The sequence below is a fragment of the Brassica rapa genome, chromosome A09 (assembly GCF_000309985.2).
Source record: "Brassica rapa cultivar Chiifu-401-42 chromosome A09, CAAS_Brap_v3.01, whole genome shotgun sequence".
Lineage (NCBI taxonomy): Eukaryota > Viridiplantae > Streptophyta > Magnoliopsida > Brassicales > Brassicaceae > Brassica > Brassica rapa.
Window position 1 is genome coordinate 31,959,918 of NC_024803.2, and position 14,882 is coordinate 31,974,799.

The 14,882-nt window shown below is 31.5% G+C and overlaps 1 protein-coding gene and 1 long non-coding RNA gene across 2 annotated transcripts; one reads left to right on the plus strand and one right to left on the minus strand.

Moving 5' to 3' along the window:
• Positions 1 to 11: 11 nt before the first annotated feature.
• Positions 12 to 7,036, plus strand: LOC117128546. Its single transcript, XR_004451905.1, has 2 exons — positions 12 to 4,666; positions 4,862 to 7,036. It is a non-coding gene; the product is annotated as an uncharacterized LOC117128546 (long non-coding RNA).
• A 2,959-nt stretch (positions 7,037 to 9,995) lies between these two features.
• On the minus strand, positions 9,996 to 11,093 carry LOC103840896 (ethylene-responsive transcription factor ERF012-like). The gene has a single exon (XM_009117410.3). It carries the CDS (start codon positions 10,970 to 10,972, stop codon positions 10,259 to 10,261), a length of 714 nt encoding a protein of 237 aa, XP_009115658.1. The 5' UTR covers positions 10,973 to 11,093; the 3' UTR covers positions 9,996 to 10,258.
• Between the last annotated feature and the right edge of the window lie 3,789 nt (positions 11,094 to 14,882).

Here is a 14,882-nt window from a genome sequence, read left to right on the forward strand (position 1 = left end):
AACACATATATTCATGTAACTATGGCTATGAATGTTAACTGCGGATCACCAATACGCACATAACGGTCCAAATATGTGTTTCCATTCAACACAATTTTGAGTTGATAAATTGTATATAAAAAATAAATATAAAATATGTAATAATAGAGAAAGCAAGAGTGCGGGAAGTGGAACGCACATCAAACGCAGTAGAAGGAAAAAGGTGTGGTCTATGTACTGTACATGTGTTTACTTAATTGAATTTAATTTTTAAAACAAATAAAAATATATATTATATTTTTCTATGTAATATTTACACAAGATTGTGGTAATGTTTTCTCACACGTATTTTGGGTAAGCAACAGAAAGGGGAAACAAGCTTTGGATTTTTTTTTTACATATTTGTTTAAAAAGAGCTATAGTAAAAAATAAGGATTATAAATTCTTTCTTTTTTAACTTTAGAAATATGTTTTAAGTTAGCTTTCTACATTTTCTCTTAAATTATTTAAAGCAATTTTTTTTTAGAATAACATCAAAACGCTTTATCATAAATATATCACATAAAAATCAAAATGACTAAAATATTTCATTAAAATGTTAAAAAATACTTTTACTCATATGATTAACTAATCTAGACTCAAATAAAAACTCAAATTGTTCAGATAGTTTTAAATTTTTTGGATAAAAGTTATTAAAGTTATTCAGTTTTTAGCGATTTCTACTTATAAATAATTATTTAAATTATTTTGATTATTTTAAAACCAAATATAGTTAATATTTATAAATATAGACTATATCATAAACATTTATGTACCTATTCGGTTTTTGGTTCGGTTTTGGTTCGGTTTCGGCATTTCGGTTCTAGAGATATAGAATCCAGTATAACTAATATGATCCAAACCTAGCCTTGCTTTTTGGTCGATTAGGTTTGGTTCCAGATAAATGTGCCCAGACTTAGCTGGAGTTTTAAAATTTGAAAATACAATATTTTAGATGAGAAACTAAGTAAAAATGATACAATTGAAAATACAATATTTTAGATGAGAAACTAAGTAAAAATGATTATTGTAATATAATTAAAATATTTCTATAAATTAAATAAAAAGTTTCAGATTCTTAATTTAATATCACTAATATTTTAAAGCTTGGTTTGCAGAGTCTTCATGAGTCTATTTATGTTGATGACAAAAAAAAATTAAATGAAATATTTTCAGATATCTTAATTAATTTTAAGACAACTGACGCAATTATAATTTTTTAAATAAAATAATTGGTTATAAATTTTAATAATAGTATATTAAATTTCATATTTGAGATATATAAAATAACTTTTAAATAAAATTTGTATTTTTAAAAATTATATTAGTATCACTGATATTTTAGTTTGTAAAATATAAAAAATATTATATGTATCCCGCAGTTACACTATTTATGATACATGTCACCATTCATACTTTATTTTAAACCGCTTATTTTAGACAAACCGTATTTGTCCCGCAGTATGCATTTTTCTAACATAAACCACACTTAAACCGCACCGCACTAACCAATCCGCTTGTCCCGCACCACCCAACCCGCTGTTACCATTCGGCATCTAATTTTTCTGACCGCATCTAATTTTTCTGACCGAATTTTGACTCAATTGTTGAATTTCAGACTTGGAAGTCGCTAACAACTACACATAAATTAATTATTCTGCAGAGAAAAATTTACTGGTCTTCATATTTCCCAAAACCAAAAAGCACTGCGCCATCCAATATTATAAATGCATCATATTAGTTTGAATCTTAAGCTACGAGTAAGCTTTTACAATATAAAAGGAAAAAAATGATATGCATGCATGGAATATATTTTAGGTTTCTCAATGGTCGACAATATAGGAAGGTTACATAACGTACCAAATAAAGACATATACATACCGCCAATAATTGATCAATAAGATCTAAACTTTTTTTATTAAAACATCGACATATACTTTACATTATTTGCTCTTAACTATGATAAAATAAATTATCACCTTAGGATTCAAAAAGCTAAAAGATTGTGGATGAGAAAAGTCAGAAGAGGAATGCTTGTTTCGGCATGCATGTCTCCGCCTCTTTGATTGCAGAATTTATTAAAATGTAAATGGCAGGTACTCGAATAATAATCATTGTTATGACTTGTGCGTTTTTAATGTATTGAAATTAATTTTTGTGGATGTAAATTTAGTAATTCATAATTTCATATTGATAGTATATTAAGTGTAATAATGCATGGATAGTTGAAATTGTTGGTCAAATGGGGTGCCATACTGACAACAAAATTAATAACTCGGTCAATCAAAGTCTTCTAAGCTACGCTTAGCGAAATACTAATATATAATCTATTAAAAAAGGAGTACAAAATTAAACTAATCTTTACACTTGCCCAATATTTATAATAATACACCATTGAAATAATTAATATTTAATAATATATTTACTTTAAATATTTCTTGGCTTTTCGTAATTTAATACACAATTACCTAAACTAAATTCACAACAATTATATTTTTTTGTCTTTTCATAATTTAATACACAATTACCTAAACTAAATTCACAACATTCACAAAATTACCTAGATCCACGTTACTCTTTTATTTTTCTAACAAACTCTTCTTTTTCACTAATATAAATATTACATGCACCAATATAATTGTTTATCAAATTTAATGCAAATAATCTATTTGTGCTTTATTTATACTTTCTTGGAAGTTATTGTTAATTGTTTGTATATTTTCATATACTATATAAACATAATAACTTAAACCGCTTTTACATAATATATAATCTATTAAAAAAGGAGTACAAAATTAAACTAACCTTTACACTTACCCAATATTTATAATAAATCACCATTGAAGTAATTAATATTTAATAATATATTTACTTTAAACATTTCTTGTCTTTTCCTAATTTAATACACAACTACCTAAACTAAATTCACAACATTCACAAAATTACCTAGATCCACGTTACTCTTTTATTTTTCTAACAAACTCTTCTTTTTCACTAATATAAATATTACATGCACCAATATAATTGTTTATCAAATTTAATGCAAATAATCTATTTGTGTTTTATTTATACTTTCTTGGAAGTTATTGTTAGTTGTTTGTATATTTTCATATACTATATAAACATAATAACTTAAACCGCTTTAACATTTGGTGATCCCCTTCCCACATATATATAAATCATCAAAAACATTTTTTTGTGATTTAAATTGCAATATAACTTAACAAACTATTGATTTTTGAACATACAATCTTTAAGAATATTCTCTATTACTAAAAATTGCACAAGTTGTTAAAAAACATGCTCATTTCTTATTTTTTTTTGGGGGGGGGGGAATATGCATACTTTTATAATTTATTTAACAATAAATTAATTCTAGAACTGATTTAATATACCACTAGATTATGACCCGCGCTTAAAAGCGCAAAATTTTTTTTTAACAAAATATAATTTATAGCATCAATAGATTTTAACATTTTTTGATAAGTAATGTTTAACATTTTTATATTAGTGTTTTCGAAAACTCTATAATTATATTATTTTATATTTATATTAAATAGTTTTTAATTATTTCAACTCATTTCATTACGAAGTTTTAATAAAATATTTGTAATTGTTTTGATTAAATTTGTGATATATACTTATTTGATAAATTTTTAATTATAAAAGTTATTTGATGTTAATTTATTGACTTTAGTATTTTATTTTTAAACGATTCTGATGTCAACTCAAACCAAACATAATTTCGAATATATAATTATATGTTATTAAGAATAAAAACAATTTAAGTATATGCTCTCGCCTATTAATTTGACTTTTTTGTATTATGTAAACCCGCATAAATAGTTATATTTATTTTTATAAATTATTTGAATTTTTTAAATCAAATAATTTAATAAAAGATAAATAAAAATTATTAAAAAGTATGACCTAATTTTTAATATTTTTTGGACACAAGATTCGTTATTGTGTTGTTTGCAAACACATTTAGTAGTATATTGTCATTTTCCATAATTACAAGCTAGTCACATATTATTCCTACGCATCAGCACTCACTTCCAAAAACAAGATTCAAAAGTAATATGCTTCCATAGCTCAACAAACTAATGCCTCATCTCCATTACTTCTTTAGATATTCTACACAAAACAAGACATATTAGACATGAATTTCATAGAGTAGCAAAACAGAATGTTACACTACTAAAATAATAACCTTCCACTTCATATACTGCAGATACTAAATCTTGCCAGTAAAACTACAACTAGAAGTGTTGTATTAGTGAGGTACTTGATACACATATCACCACACATATTCTCCACAACATCTTTTAAATCCAAAAGCTCACAGCACACCTTTCTAATTCCATGTATTGTACAACATTACCAAATCAACCAAGAAGTAATCTTACTCTGGGTGGTGTTTACCAAATCAACCAAGAAGTAATCTTACTCTGGGTGGTGACGCTTTGGATGAGGCTTGGGTGGTGTTTACTCTGTGGAAGTTTGGCATCGTCTAGAGTGTTGTAGAAGGTTGTTGGTGCTCTTGAGCACATGCCTCAGAGCTGAATCTTCCAGCTTTGCGATTTTGGTGTTTAGATTTGTTGTGATGCGACAAACTGTGATGTGGCGTTTGCGAGACCTCTCTCCGGTTTGAGGTTATGTTTGCGCCCTTGCTTCGGTTTCACCGGCTCAGGTCTGTATGTGCTTGGTTTAATGTTTTATCAAATGGTTTTTGGTTGATTAAGCTAGCTATGGTTCTGCTTCATGGTGCTTTTGGAAATTTCAAGTGGTGGTGAAACTTTGTTTTGGATTACACTTTCCTCTCTGTTTCCCACTGAGAAAGTGTTTTGGTTTCCTCAACTTCAGATTTCAACAGCAGAGGATAGAGAAGACTATCTTCATTGAATTAAGACATGTTTCTGGTGACAGAGTTTTCTTCATATCAAGCTGAGCTCTACTCAAGCTACTAGTGTAGATAAAAGCAGAGCATCCATTTGTGAAGTAAAATGAACTTTGCACAGTGCAGTCTCATTTGTATCTCAAGAAACCTTTGTTTGTGATAGTTTGAATGCTTGGTCGCTGGATATGCGCAAGCAAGTAGGAATGTGATAGCTGTGAACATTGCAGAGTGTTGCCATTGACTAAAGGTACCAATCTACATCGCCAACAATGGTCCTCACTAGGTCCTCCCTTTAATCTCTGCAGAAGATGTATCACTGATTACATGATCTGGAAAAGGTACACCACCGGATTCCACCTATTGGGGGTGTGTACGGTTTGTCTTCGTGTACTATTGTCTGGCTAAATAGCCTCTATGTACTGGCTATTTTCTTATCATGCCTATTGGTGTGTTTTGAGTTTTTGTAGCAACATTATGCAACTTTTGCCTTGGTGGCTTTATAACATTCAGTGTTAAAAAAAAAAAAAGGTTAGTACTTTCTCCTGAATTAAATATATGTTAATATCTATGTCTTTTGATTCCTAAACAGATCAACAGTAAGATTTGAAAAGACTCAATTGAGAGAACTTATTAAATGTAGCGAGACAAAGAGAGAGAAAGAGAGAAAGAATGAAACTTTTCGATAAGAGACAGATGAAAAGAATTGATCTTTGATTAAAGAGTTATGGTTTCAATAGATGTGAAGCCGTCTTCGTCCTTGCTAATCTCCATGACTATCACTTTCTCATTCTTGCTCGGAGTCTCAAACAGTTCATCAAAAAACACGATAATGATGGTTGTTCAAAAAATGTGGTTTTTATCTCGCCGAATTCACCGGAAGTTCGTCAGAGATGGCCGAGTTCGCCGGAGATGTCGTCGGAGCTCATCTCAAACTGATCTTGTGACAGAGATTTGGAGGAAAAATAGATCTAGGTTAGATTAATAAAATGAAAGGTACAATGGTACTTGCAGTGCCGTCCCATAAATTTGGTGGCCTAAATATAAAATAGAAAATAAATATTAAAAATTTTAAAAATAGTTTCAAAAAGTATTTTCGAAATATAAAAAGAAAACTTGAAAAAAAATAAAAAAAAATTCAAAAAAAGAAAATTATAAAAATCTTTGAATTTGAAAAAAATATAATCTAAAACTATTAAAAAAATATTTTTTTAATTTTTTATCTTTTTTTATATATATATCTAGGGTATTTGTATTATTTTACCTATTAAATGAAACATTTTGGTCATTTTCTTTCTTGTGGTATATTTTTGTGACAAAAACTTGAAAAATGTCTATTTACGAGAATTACCCTATATACTATAGGTTTATGATTTTATGTTGGACATTATGGTTTAAGATCCTGTCACGCCTTTAGTTTAATTTTTTATTTCTCGTCATAGCAAAATCTCTTCTGAATTGGAGTAAGTTGGTCTGGTTCTCGCAAGGGATTCCTCGATATGCTTTCATCACCTGGCTAGCCATCCGTGATAGGCTTTCCACAGGTCGACGTACAAGCAGTTGGGGGCAGCCGCAGAGCTGCATATTTTGTATGGAACCAGATGAGACTAGAGATCACATATATTTCGCTTGCCCCTATACGTTCATGGTTTGGTTGAAAGTAACAGGGAATCTTTTTGGCTTGGACCCTGATCCTGATTGGGACATAACGATGACGCGTCTGCGCACTGGTTCGTACGATCGACTCACATTTATCCTTCTTAGACTGGTTTTCCAAGTGTCTGTTTACCTAATCTGGCGTGAGCGTAATGAAAGAAAGCACAACACCAGCTACAAGTCAGTGGATCAGCTAGCTAAGGTGATTGACAAAACCGTAAGGAATCGTATCACTTCCCTCAAGTATGCCTGCAACCCGCGATTGCGGGGCTTGATGATTAGATGGTTTGAAGCACACCACACTACAACTTAGTCTGCGTAGTTTCAAGTTCCTTTTTTAAAGGTTCTAGTTTCATATTTCAGTTTCCTTTCTAAGTTTACTCTTTTGAACTCAATATAGCTGTACATATATTCTTTTTAAAGTGATCAATAAATTTAACATTTCATCAAAAAAAAAAAAAAAAACTCTTTTGAGCACTTAATTACCATATGACTCGTAAGTTTTTTTGGAAGGAAGGTTGATATGACTTATAAGCAACAAAAGGAAATGGACAACGAACTTCTGTAAAAAGACAAAGCACATGACATGACCTCTAACTTTAATCCAGTTATACATGAATATAAAACTATCTTAATTTTACTAGCAAACAATTCTTTGCTACAAAGTCTCTTTTCTAAATACGAAACTGTTTGCCTGCTAAGCTTGGCATCGCATGTTTGGTAGCTACTGATTCTCGAAAGCGACCAAAGAAAAAAAAATCAATACCATGTCATAGTTATATGATAACAAAAGACGATTTTTTCTTATTCAATACGTCAAGTAAATAATAAATCTGTCATCTGCAGCCAATTTTCAGAATCAGGGTAAGTAGAAGTAGGAATTTTTTTTTTTTTTTTTTTTGAACTGAAGTAGGAAAATTTTGGTCGAGCCTTTTAAAAACAGTGATTAAGAAAAAGATAATTAAAACCTAATCCAGTCGACTATATATTTACTTTGCTACTTGTTATCGATGACTTTATTAAACACTGTATATATTTGAATTCGAAAACTGAAGCTCTTATGTTGTGCATCGTAGTCCACTAAAATTCGAAAACTAGTAGATCAGATCATTGCATATTTATTGGTAACTGGAAACTGGAAATTAATAATTCCGTCCAGTTTATAAAAGGCTTTTTACAAAAATCTCTAACCGAACTCAGTTAGCGTGTATGCTTGTAGTTCAAATTGAAAAGGTGGGAGGGTGAATAAAAAACTGGGCCTTTAAAAGGCCATGGACGCTGCAGCCCATATCACCAAAGAAGTTGAGCAGGAGACAAGTCATGTGGCTTCAATGTTTAATGCCAAGTAATGGAGTTTAAATGCCCCTTTGACAAATAAATGCTCAGAAGACTACAATCTACAAACTAATATACAAGTTGAAGCGGTATGAATCATATGAATGTCTTATCAAAATACTTTATCCTCTTAAGTATGGGGTCCCATATAACCATGTCCTTCTATGTTATATAGTCTTTAATATCTTTTTTTTTTTTGTGAGAAAGGGCATTAGTCTATAATATCTTTCAAGATTTTTGTTATGCTAAGACCAATATATCATACTTTACTCAAACAACTTATTATTTATACATGTATTTGATATTCGTATAATCTAGATTCATGGAATATGATCGGAATACTTAACGATTAGACCAACTACTTCTCCTCTACACAGAAAATAATATCGAAATCCTTATACCCACACACTGGGAACAAGAACCATGTCTTTTTTTCTTCTTAGAACCATGTTAGTATGAGTGTAGAGGTTTGAGAAAATTTGATAATTGGTAAGGTGCAAACTGAAACTCAATACAAACTTAATTCAAAATTCATTAGTTATTGCACTTGACACTATGGATAGCAAACCTTCAAAATACTATGATACGACACATTATTAGACAACATGCAACCAGAGCTGGCTTAATACTGTTATGGGTCCTAGGATGAAACTTTTTTTTCGCCCTTTAAAATTTATATTTATATAATGTTTAATATATTTTTAAAATTTAATCAATAATATTTTATATATTTTGTGATGAAAATAAAACTATGTATATATCAAATATTTTTGGGCCCTTTTCAACTGTAGTTTTTATTTTTATTTTCTGTACGAAAATATAGATTTAGAAAAAAAATTAAATTAGACCCCTTAACTATTAATTTACGGATAAATACGGGTTTGTATCCGGAGCGGTCGCACCGCTTGTCCCCCTAATTAGCCGGCCCTGCATGCACTATCCAGTTAAAGGGTAATAAAACAATATGGCTTGAATGATCTGTTTGTCCTATTCTTTCAACAACTTTACATAAACTAAAACTCAAATCTCAATTTTTGAAAATTATCACAATTCGATGTCGATTTTATAACTTGCGATCGGTTGACTTTTTGTAATAAGCTTGTAATATATATTTTTTTTTTGGTAAAAAACGGCTATTCCATTACTCAAACTTAGGTAACCAGACCGGAATAGAACAACCAACAAAACACAATGATCTATGAAAAGAACGGGTATTCCTAGCTAACTTGTAATATTTTGTTGGTAAAACCAAAATGACAGTAGTTACGAAAATAAATTTTACTATTAAGTTTACTTGAATTGTAATCAGTTTAATTTCATGATTCAAATTAATCTAGCTTTCTCTGAAACATTTAAAATCAGTTTGAAGCAGTGATTATATATAGTAATATCATATAAATAAGTATGTTTGTCTTATCTCTTAACTGCAGCTCTGTTGTACCTCCATGAAAGAGGAAAACGAAAACAAAACGAGACAAATTATTTAAAAAAAAAAAGATACATATGTATACAGTAGTTCAAGTTTCCAAGATATGAACTTTGTCCCCAAGCAATGTATGCATTATTAGCCATACCAAACTTTTCCACGGCACATGAAACAGTAAGATTCCTCTGAATATAGTACTATGCATAATAGTGTTTAATTAATCAACTAATGAATTAATTAGGAAGATAGATCGGAAAGTTGCTCACAGCTAACTATAGCAATTAGTTGTATATAGTTGATAATTGCTATCTTACATTCTAAAGAAATTTACCATTACCAACCATGTCTTGTAAATAATGATGTTTAATTTTTTTTTGAACAATATATATATATTATTGCGTTTAATTATATATATCATTGCGTTTACCACTTACCAAAATAAGAAATTCAAAGCAAAGGTAATGCGCTGGATTTCAAAATCATTACATTTTGTTAGCTACTCGGCACATATGACATATGTACACGTGAATCCTTTCAAATGTGAAACAAAATCAGATCAAGTATTAACATCAGATTTCTTTCACAAACATACTGCAAAATATATGTTTTCAGTACAACACTATTATTATTTCTTCTTGATAAAATTGATTTGAAAAAGTCAAAGAAGTGACAAAAAGGGCCTCTTATTCATGTGCTCTTCCAAGCACATATATAAATTAAATCCCAGCGTATTGAAATCTTCATATATAGGTCCCAGTACAGTATATAAAACCTTGAATAATATTACAGTCAGTTATCTCGTCGTCAATTTTCTCCGAGCAACAAAAAACTTGGAAAAAAATTACGACAAGGGTAAATTAATAAACATATTAAAAGAATTTTTAAAATGATACATATATATAAAGTATGTATTCTGGACCGTCGGATCAACTGAAACTCCAAAGGGGAATATAAGCATCTTCGTAATAGTACTCATCGACCATATTTGTCATCGAGTTCAACTGAGGAGAGTAATTGAACGGAGCTACATCATCGAAGGAGAACATCCCATTATGTTCATCACCATACCATGACGATGATGGATCCATCAAAGACACATGGTTATCGACGAAAGACCCTATCAAAGATTGCATCCCATCATCATCATTTTCATCATGATGCTGTTCTTGATCCGACGGTGACGAGGTAGCAGATGAAGAAGAAGTTGAGGAAGAAGGGGATAAAAGGTCAAATGAGCTGTTGGCAGCTTGTGCGGCGACTCTTTGGATGGATTTTGGGGACAAAATGGTATTTTCATCAAGAAGATGTTGAGAAAGAGAATAAGAAGATGAAGTAGGGAAGTTGAGATTGGCTCGAGGGCCTTTGAGACACAAGAGTGCAACATCATAAGCCCTAGCTGCTGCCTCAGCTGTTGAGTAAGAGCCTAACCAAATCCTTGTCTTTTGATTTGGTGCCCTAATCTCAGAAACCCATGATCCCCAACTTCTCATCCTCACTCCTTTGTACTTCTTAATCTTACTCTTCTTGTTCTTGTTCTTGATCTTAGGGGAAGAGGAAGATAATGATGAAGAACGATATGGTGAAGACAGAGACATTTCTTTCTTGCTGCTGGTTTGAATCTTGGGTTCTTGTTTCACCATGGTACTTAATGTTGCTGTGTATATTGACTGGGCAATGTGGTAAATGATCAAGTGAAAAGATATTGTTCTTGAGTTTGTGTTGTTTTTGTGATGGATAGATAGTTTTGGATGAGTTGAGTGTTAATGTGAGGTGGGGAGATTATATATAGCGAAGGATTGAAATAGAAGGGGTATGGGTGAGGAAGGGATGAAATACTATTTTATGAGTAATTCTTGGGTTCACCCCCTAAGGTGAACCTTTAGGTTCACCAACCAATAAGATTTCATTATTTCAAATTTGATATCTTCTAAAAAAGGAAACAAAATATTGTTAAGTTATATTACGTTTTTAAAATAAAAAGGTAAAAAAAATAATAGTTACCAAAAAAAAGTTTTTTTTAAAAAATATTGTTAACGTCGTCAGCAAAACACTAAACCCTAAATCCTAATCCCTAAATCCTAAATCCGAAACCCTAAACCCTTGGGTAAATTATAAATCCTTGGGTAAATCCTAAACCCTTGGATAAATCATAAACTCTAAATCAAAAACACTAAACACAAAAATCCTAAACCCTTGAATGTTTTAGTGTTTAGTGTTTTTGATTTAGTGTTTATGATTTATCCAAGGGTTTAGGGTTTATCCAAGGGTTTAGGGTTTCGAATTTAGGGTTTAGGGATTAGGATTTAGGGTTTAGTTTTTTTCTGACGACGTTAAAAATATTTTTTGTAATTACTACAATTTTTATTTTTAATTTTTATCTTTTTATTTTAAAAACATAATATAACTTGACAATATTTTGTTTCCTTTTATAAAAGATATCAAATTTGAAATAACATAATTTTATTAGTTGGTGAGCGTACAGGTTCACCCTAGGGAGTGAACCCAAGAATAAGTCCTATTTTATTGACATATATAAATCTAAAATAGGGTCAAATGTAATATAGTATGGTTTATTGTGTATGAATGTGACATTTTGGTGCATGACAGGTGTTTTTTTATAATAGCAAAATGGCAATTGTCATTAATACAATATTGTTTCTTTCTCATTTAAAACAGAAATAAATTTATATCTTTCGAATCTAATTATTAATTGGAGTTTGGATGGATGTTAAGGCTTCACTCAAGTGGTCGAACAATGAACATGAACATGGCCTTCTTTTAACCTTTTGCTAGTTTTTTTCATCTTCTCACTAAAATCTGAATATCAATGTAAAATATAATAACTAATAATCTTGGAATTTAGAGGAAAAATATATAAAGATGCCAATCGGTTAAATGGCATCACGTAAATATTTTTAATAAAACAATTTAAGTGTTTTGAATTCGTAGGTTTAGTGAAAACCATTATATTAAATTATTTTGTTATTCTGCCATGTGAATATTTCATATTTTCACTATTAAATTCTTCTTGTAAAAAATCTCTCAACTTCAGGACGTCTCCTTGTTGTAGACTTCAACACACACACACCAAAATGCAAACTTTACATTGACCTGATCAAAATTTGAGATGCTAATAGTTATGAAGCCTCAAGAACATAACACCAGAACAGAGTAAACAGAGCAACACACAAGATTGTTAACCCAGTTACATCCGTTAAAGAGAGTGTTAGTCTGGGTCGGGAACTGTCTTCCAAAACCCATTAGATATCAGAGATTACAAGTGTATTTTAACCTCGAGATCTTTGTAGTATCTGTCTTGATTTAAATTTAGATTCTACTCTCTCAAGAACACTCACAAACTTATACTTTGAAAAAGGCTCTCCCTTTTTGCTCACACCTATCTCTCTCTACAATGTCTGCTTTAAATACAACTCACACTTGACCTAAAGCACCTTCGGATTGCACCAGCTAAGCATGCCTCATTCGTACGGTTCATTAAAGACACAACGTTAACTTCTTGTACAGAAGCCGAGACAAACTGTTGTTTTCTTTTGCTTTATCAGACTGAGACAAACGACTCTCCTTGTAATCCTGCAATCCCAATGAGTCACGTGAGTTGTACCTTGACATCTTTAGCTTTTCCTCCACGCTTAAGCTTGCCTTTTTATCTTGATCTTCTTTACTAATTTCTCAACAGATCTCCACCTAGTAAAACAGATCAACAAAACCTTAGTAAGCGATTTTAACTTGAGAAATAGAGATAGATGATCATTATCTAGTTTCTTAGATTCTTGTTCCCGGAGCCTGAGCTAGGTTACTCAGACTTGACCATCTGTAAGTTCATTGCAACTCTGAACTTACTGACTAGTACTATCTTTGTGAAGATATCAACTGGATTGATTAGTGTGGATATCTTTGTAACTTTCACAAGACCCTTCTCTATGATCTCTCTGATCTTTTGATACTTGGAATCAACGTGTTTCGTTCTCTCATGATACACGTTGTCGTTGGATAGAGCAATGGCACTCTGAGAGTCGAAAAATATCTCAACACATCTCTATTCATATCCAAAATCCATTAGCAAACCTTTAAGCCACAAAGCTTCCTTGTCTGCATCATTCATCGCCACATATTCAGCTTCAGTAGTGGAGAGTTTCACAACCTCATGTAACTTTGATCTCCAACTTATAATCTTTCCCTGAGAGTAAACACAACTCCACTGATTGATCTTTTCTTATCACGATCCACAACATAATCTGAATCACAATACCCCTTCAATACAAACTCTGAACCTTTCCTGTAACAAAGTTTTGTATTCATTGATCCTCTGATGTATTTCATGATCCACTTTACTCCTAGAGCTGGGAATTTGAATCAATGCCTGCGGGCCCCGCCCTGTTTGACCCGCTGCGGGGCGGGTGCAGGTCGAACAATTTGAAAATTTTCAATGGCAGGTGCGGGTGCGAGTCAAGATTATTTTAAGAGAAGCGGGTGCGGGTCAGTCGAATTTGAGTCGCGGATACTCACTAACCCGCAAATTAAAAAAAAAAGATTATTTTTTAAAAAATGTTTTTTTTATAAAAATATATAAAATCTCGTAAATATTTATATAATTTTAATTATAAATATATTATTTTAATATATATATTTTTAAAATAATAATTTTTAACTATATAATAATTATTTTTAATCAAAATAATTATTTTTAATATAATTAATATTACCCGTGGGTTTGGCGGGTTATCTGCGGGTTTATGCGGGGCGGGGACGGGTAGAAAAGTTTTTGTTTGCGGGTTGTGCGGGTCAATTTTTTGAATCAAAAAAATGATTCAACCCGCAGCGGGGCGGGGTGGGTCAGGACGGGTTGATCCGCAAACCCAACACTACTCCCAACCAATGATCCTTGATAGGATTTCCCATTAATCTACTGACGATTCCCACATGGTAGGCCAGGTCCGGCCTAGTACAGATCATATAATACTTCAAGCTTCCAACTGCATTTGCGTATGGAAGAATCTTCATGTATTCTTCATCATCACTTAGCTAATCTTTTGTTGCAGTGCAAAATCTCATGTGAGCTCCCAAAGGTGTTAGAACTTCTTTGACTTGTTTCATCTTGTACAGTTCCAAAACCTTCTCCATGTAACCTTCCTGAGATAGCCACAACTTCCCATTTGCTTTGTCCCTCGTGATCTCAATCCCAAAAATTTTCTTTTTGGACCGAGATCCTTCATCTCAACTTCATACTGAGTTGCTCCTTCAACTCTAAGATTAACCTTTTGTCTTTAGCAGCCACCAACATGTCATCGATATAGATTAACAAGTAAACCTTTGAACCATCTTGACATATACACAACTGTCTCTGTAACTTCTTACAAAGTTTAGTTCCGCCATGAATCCATCAAACTTCTGGTTCCATTTTCTTGGTGTCTGTTTTAACCCGTACAAGGCTTTGTTCAACAAGCAAACTTGTCCTATCTTGAACTGCCTTCTTTGCTCTTGGACTGAGCTTCCCTTCATCTGTGTGACTGAAACATACACAGCCAAACC

Coding starts and splice junctions, on each gene's coding strand:
- LOC103840896 (XM_009117410.3), bottom strand. CDS start 10,972: ATGGTGAAACAAGAACCCAAGATTCAAACCAGCAGCAAGAAAGAAATG.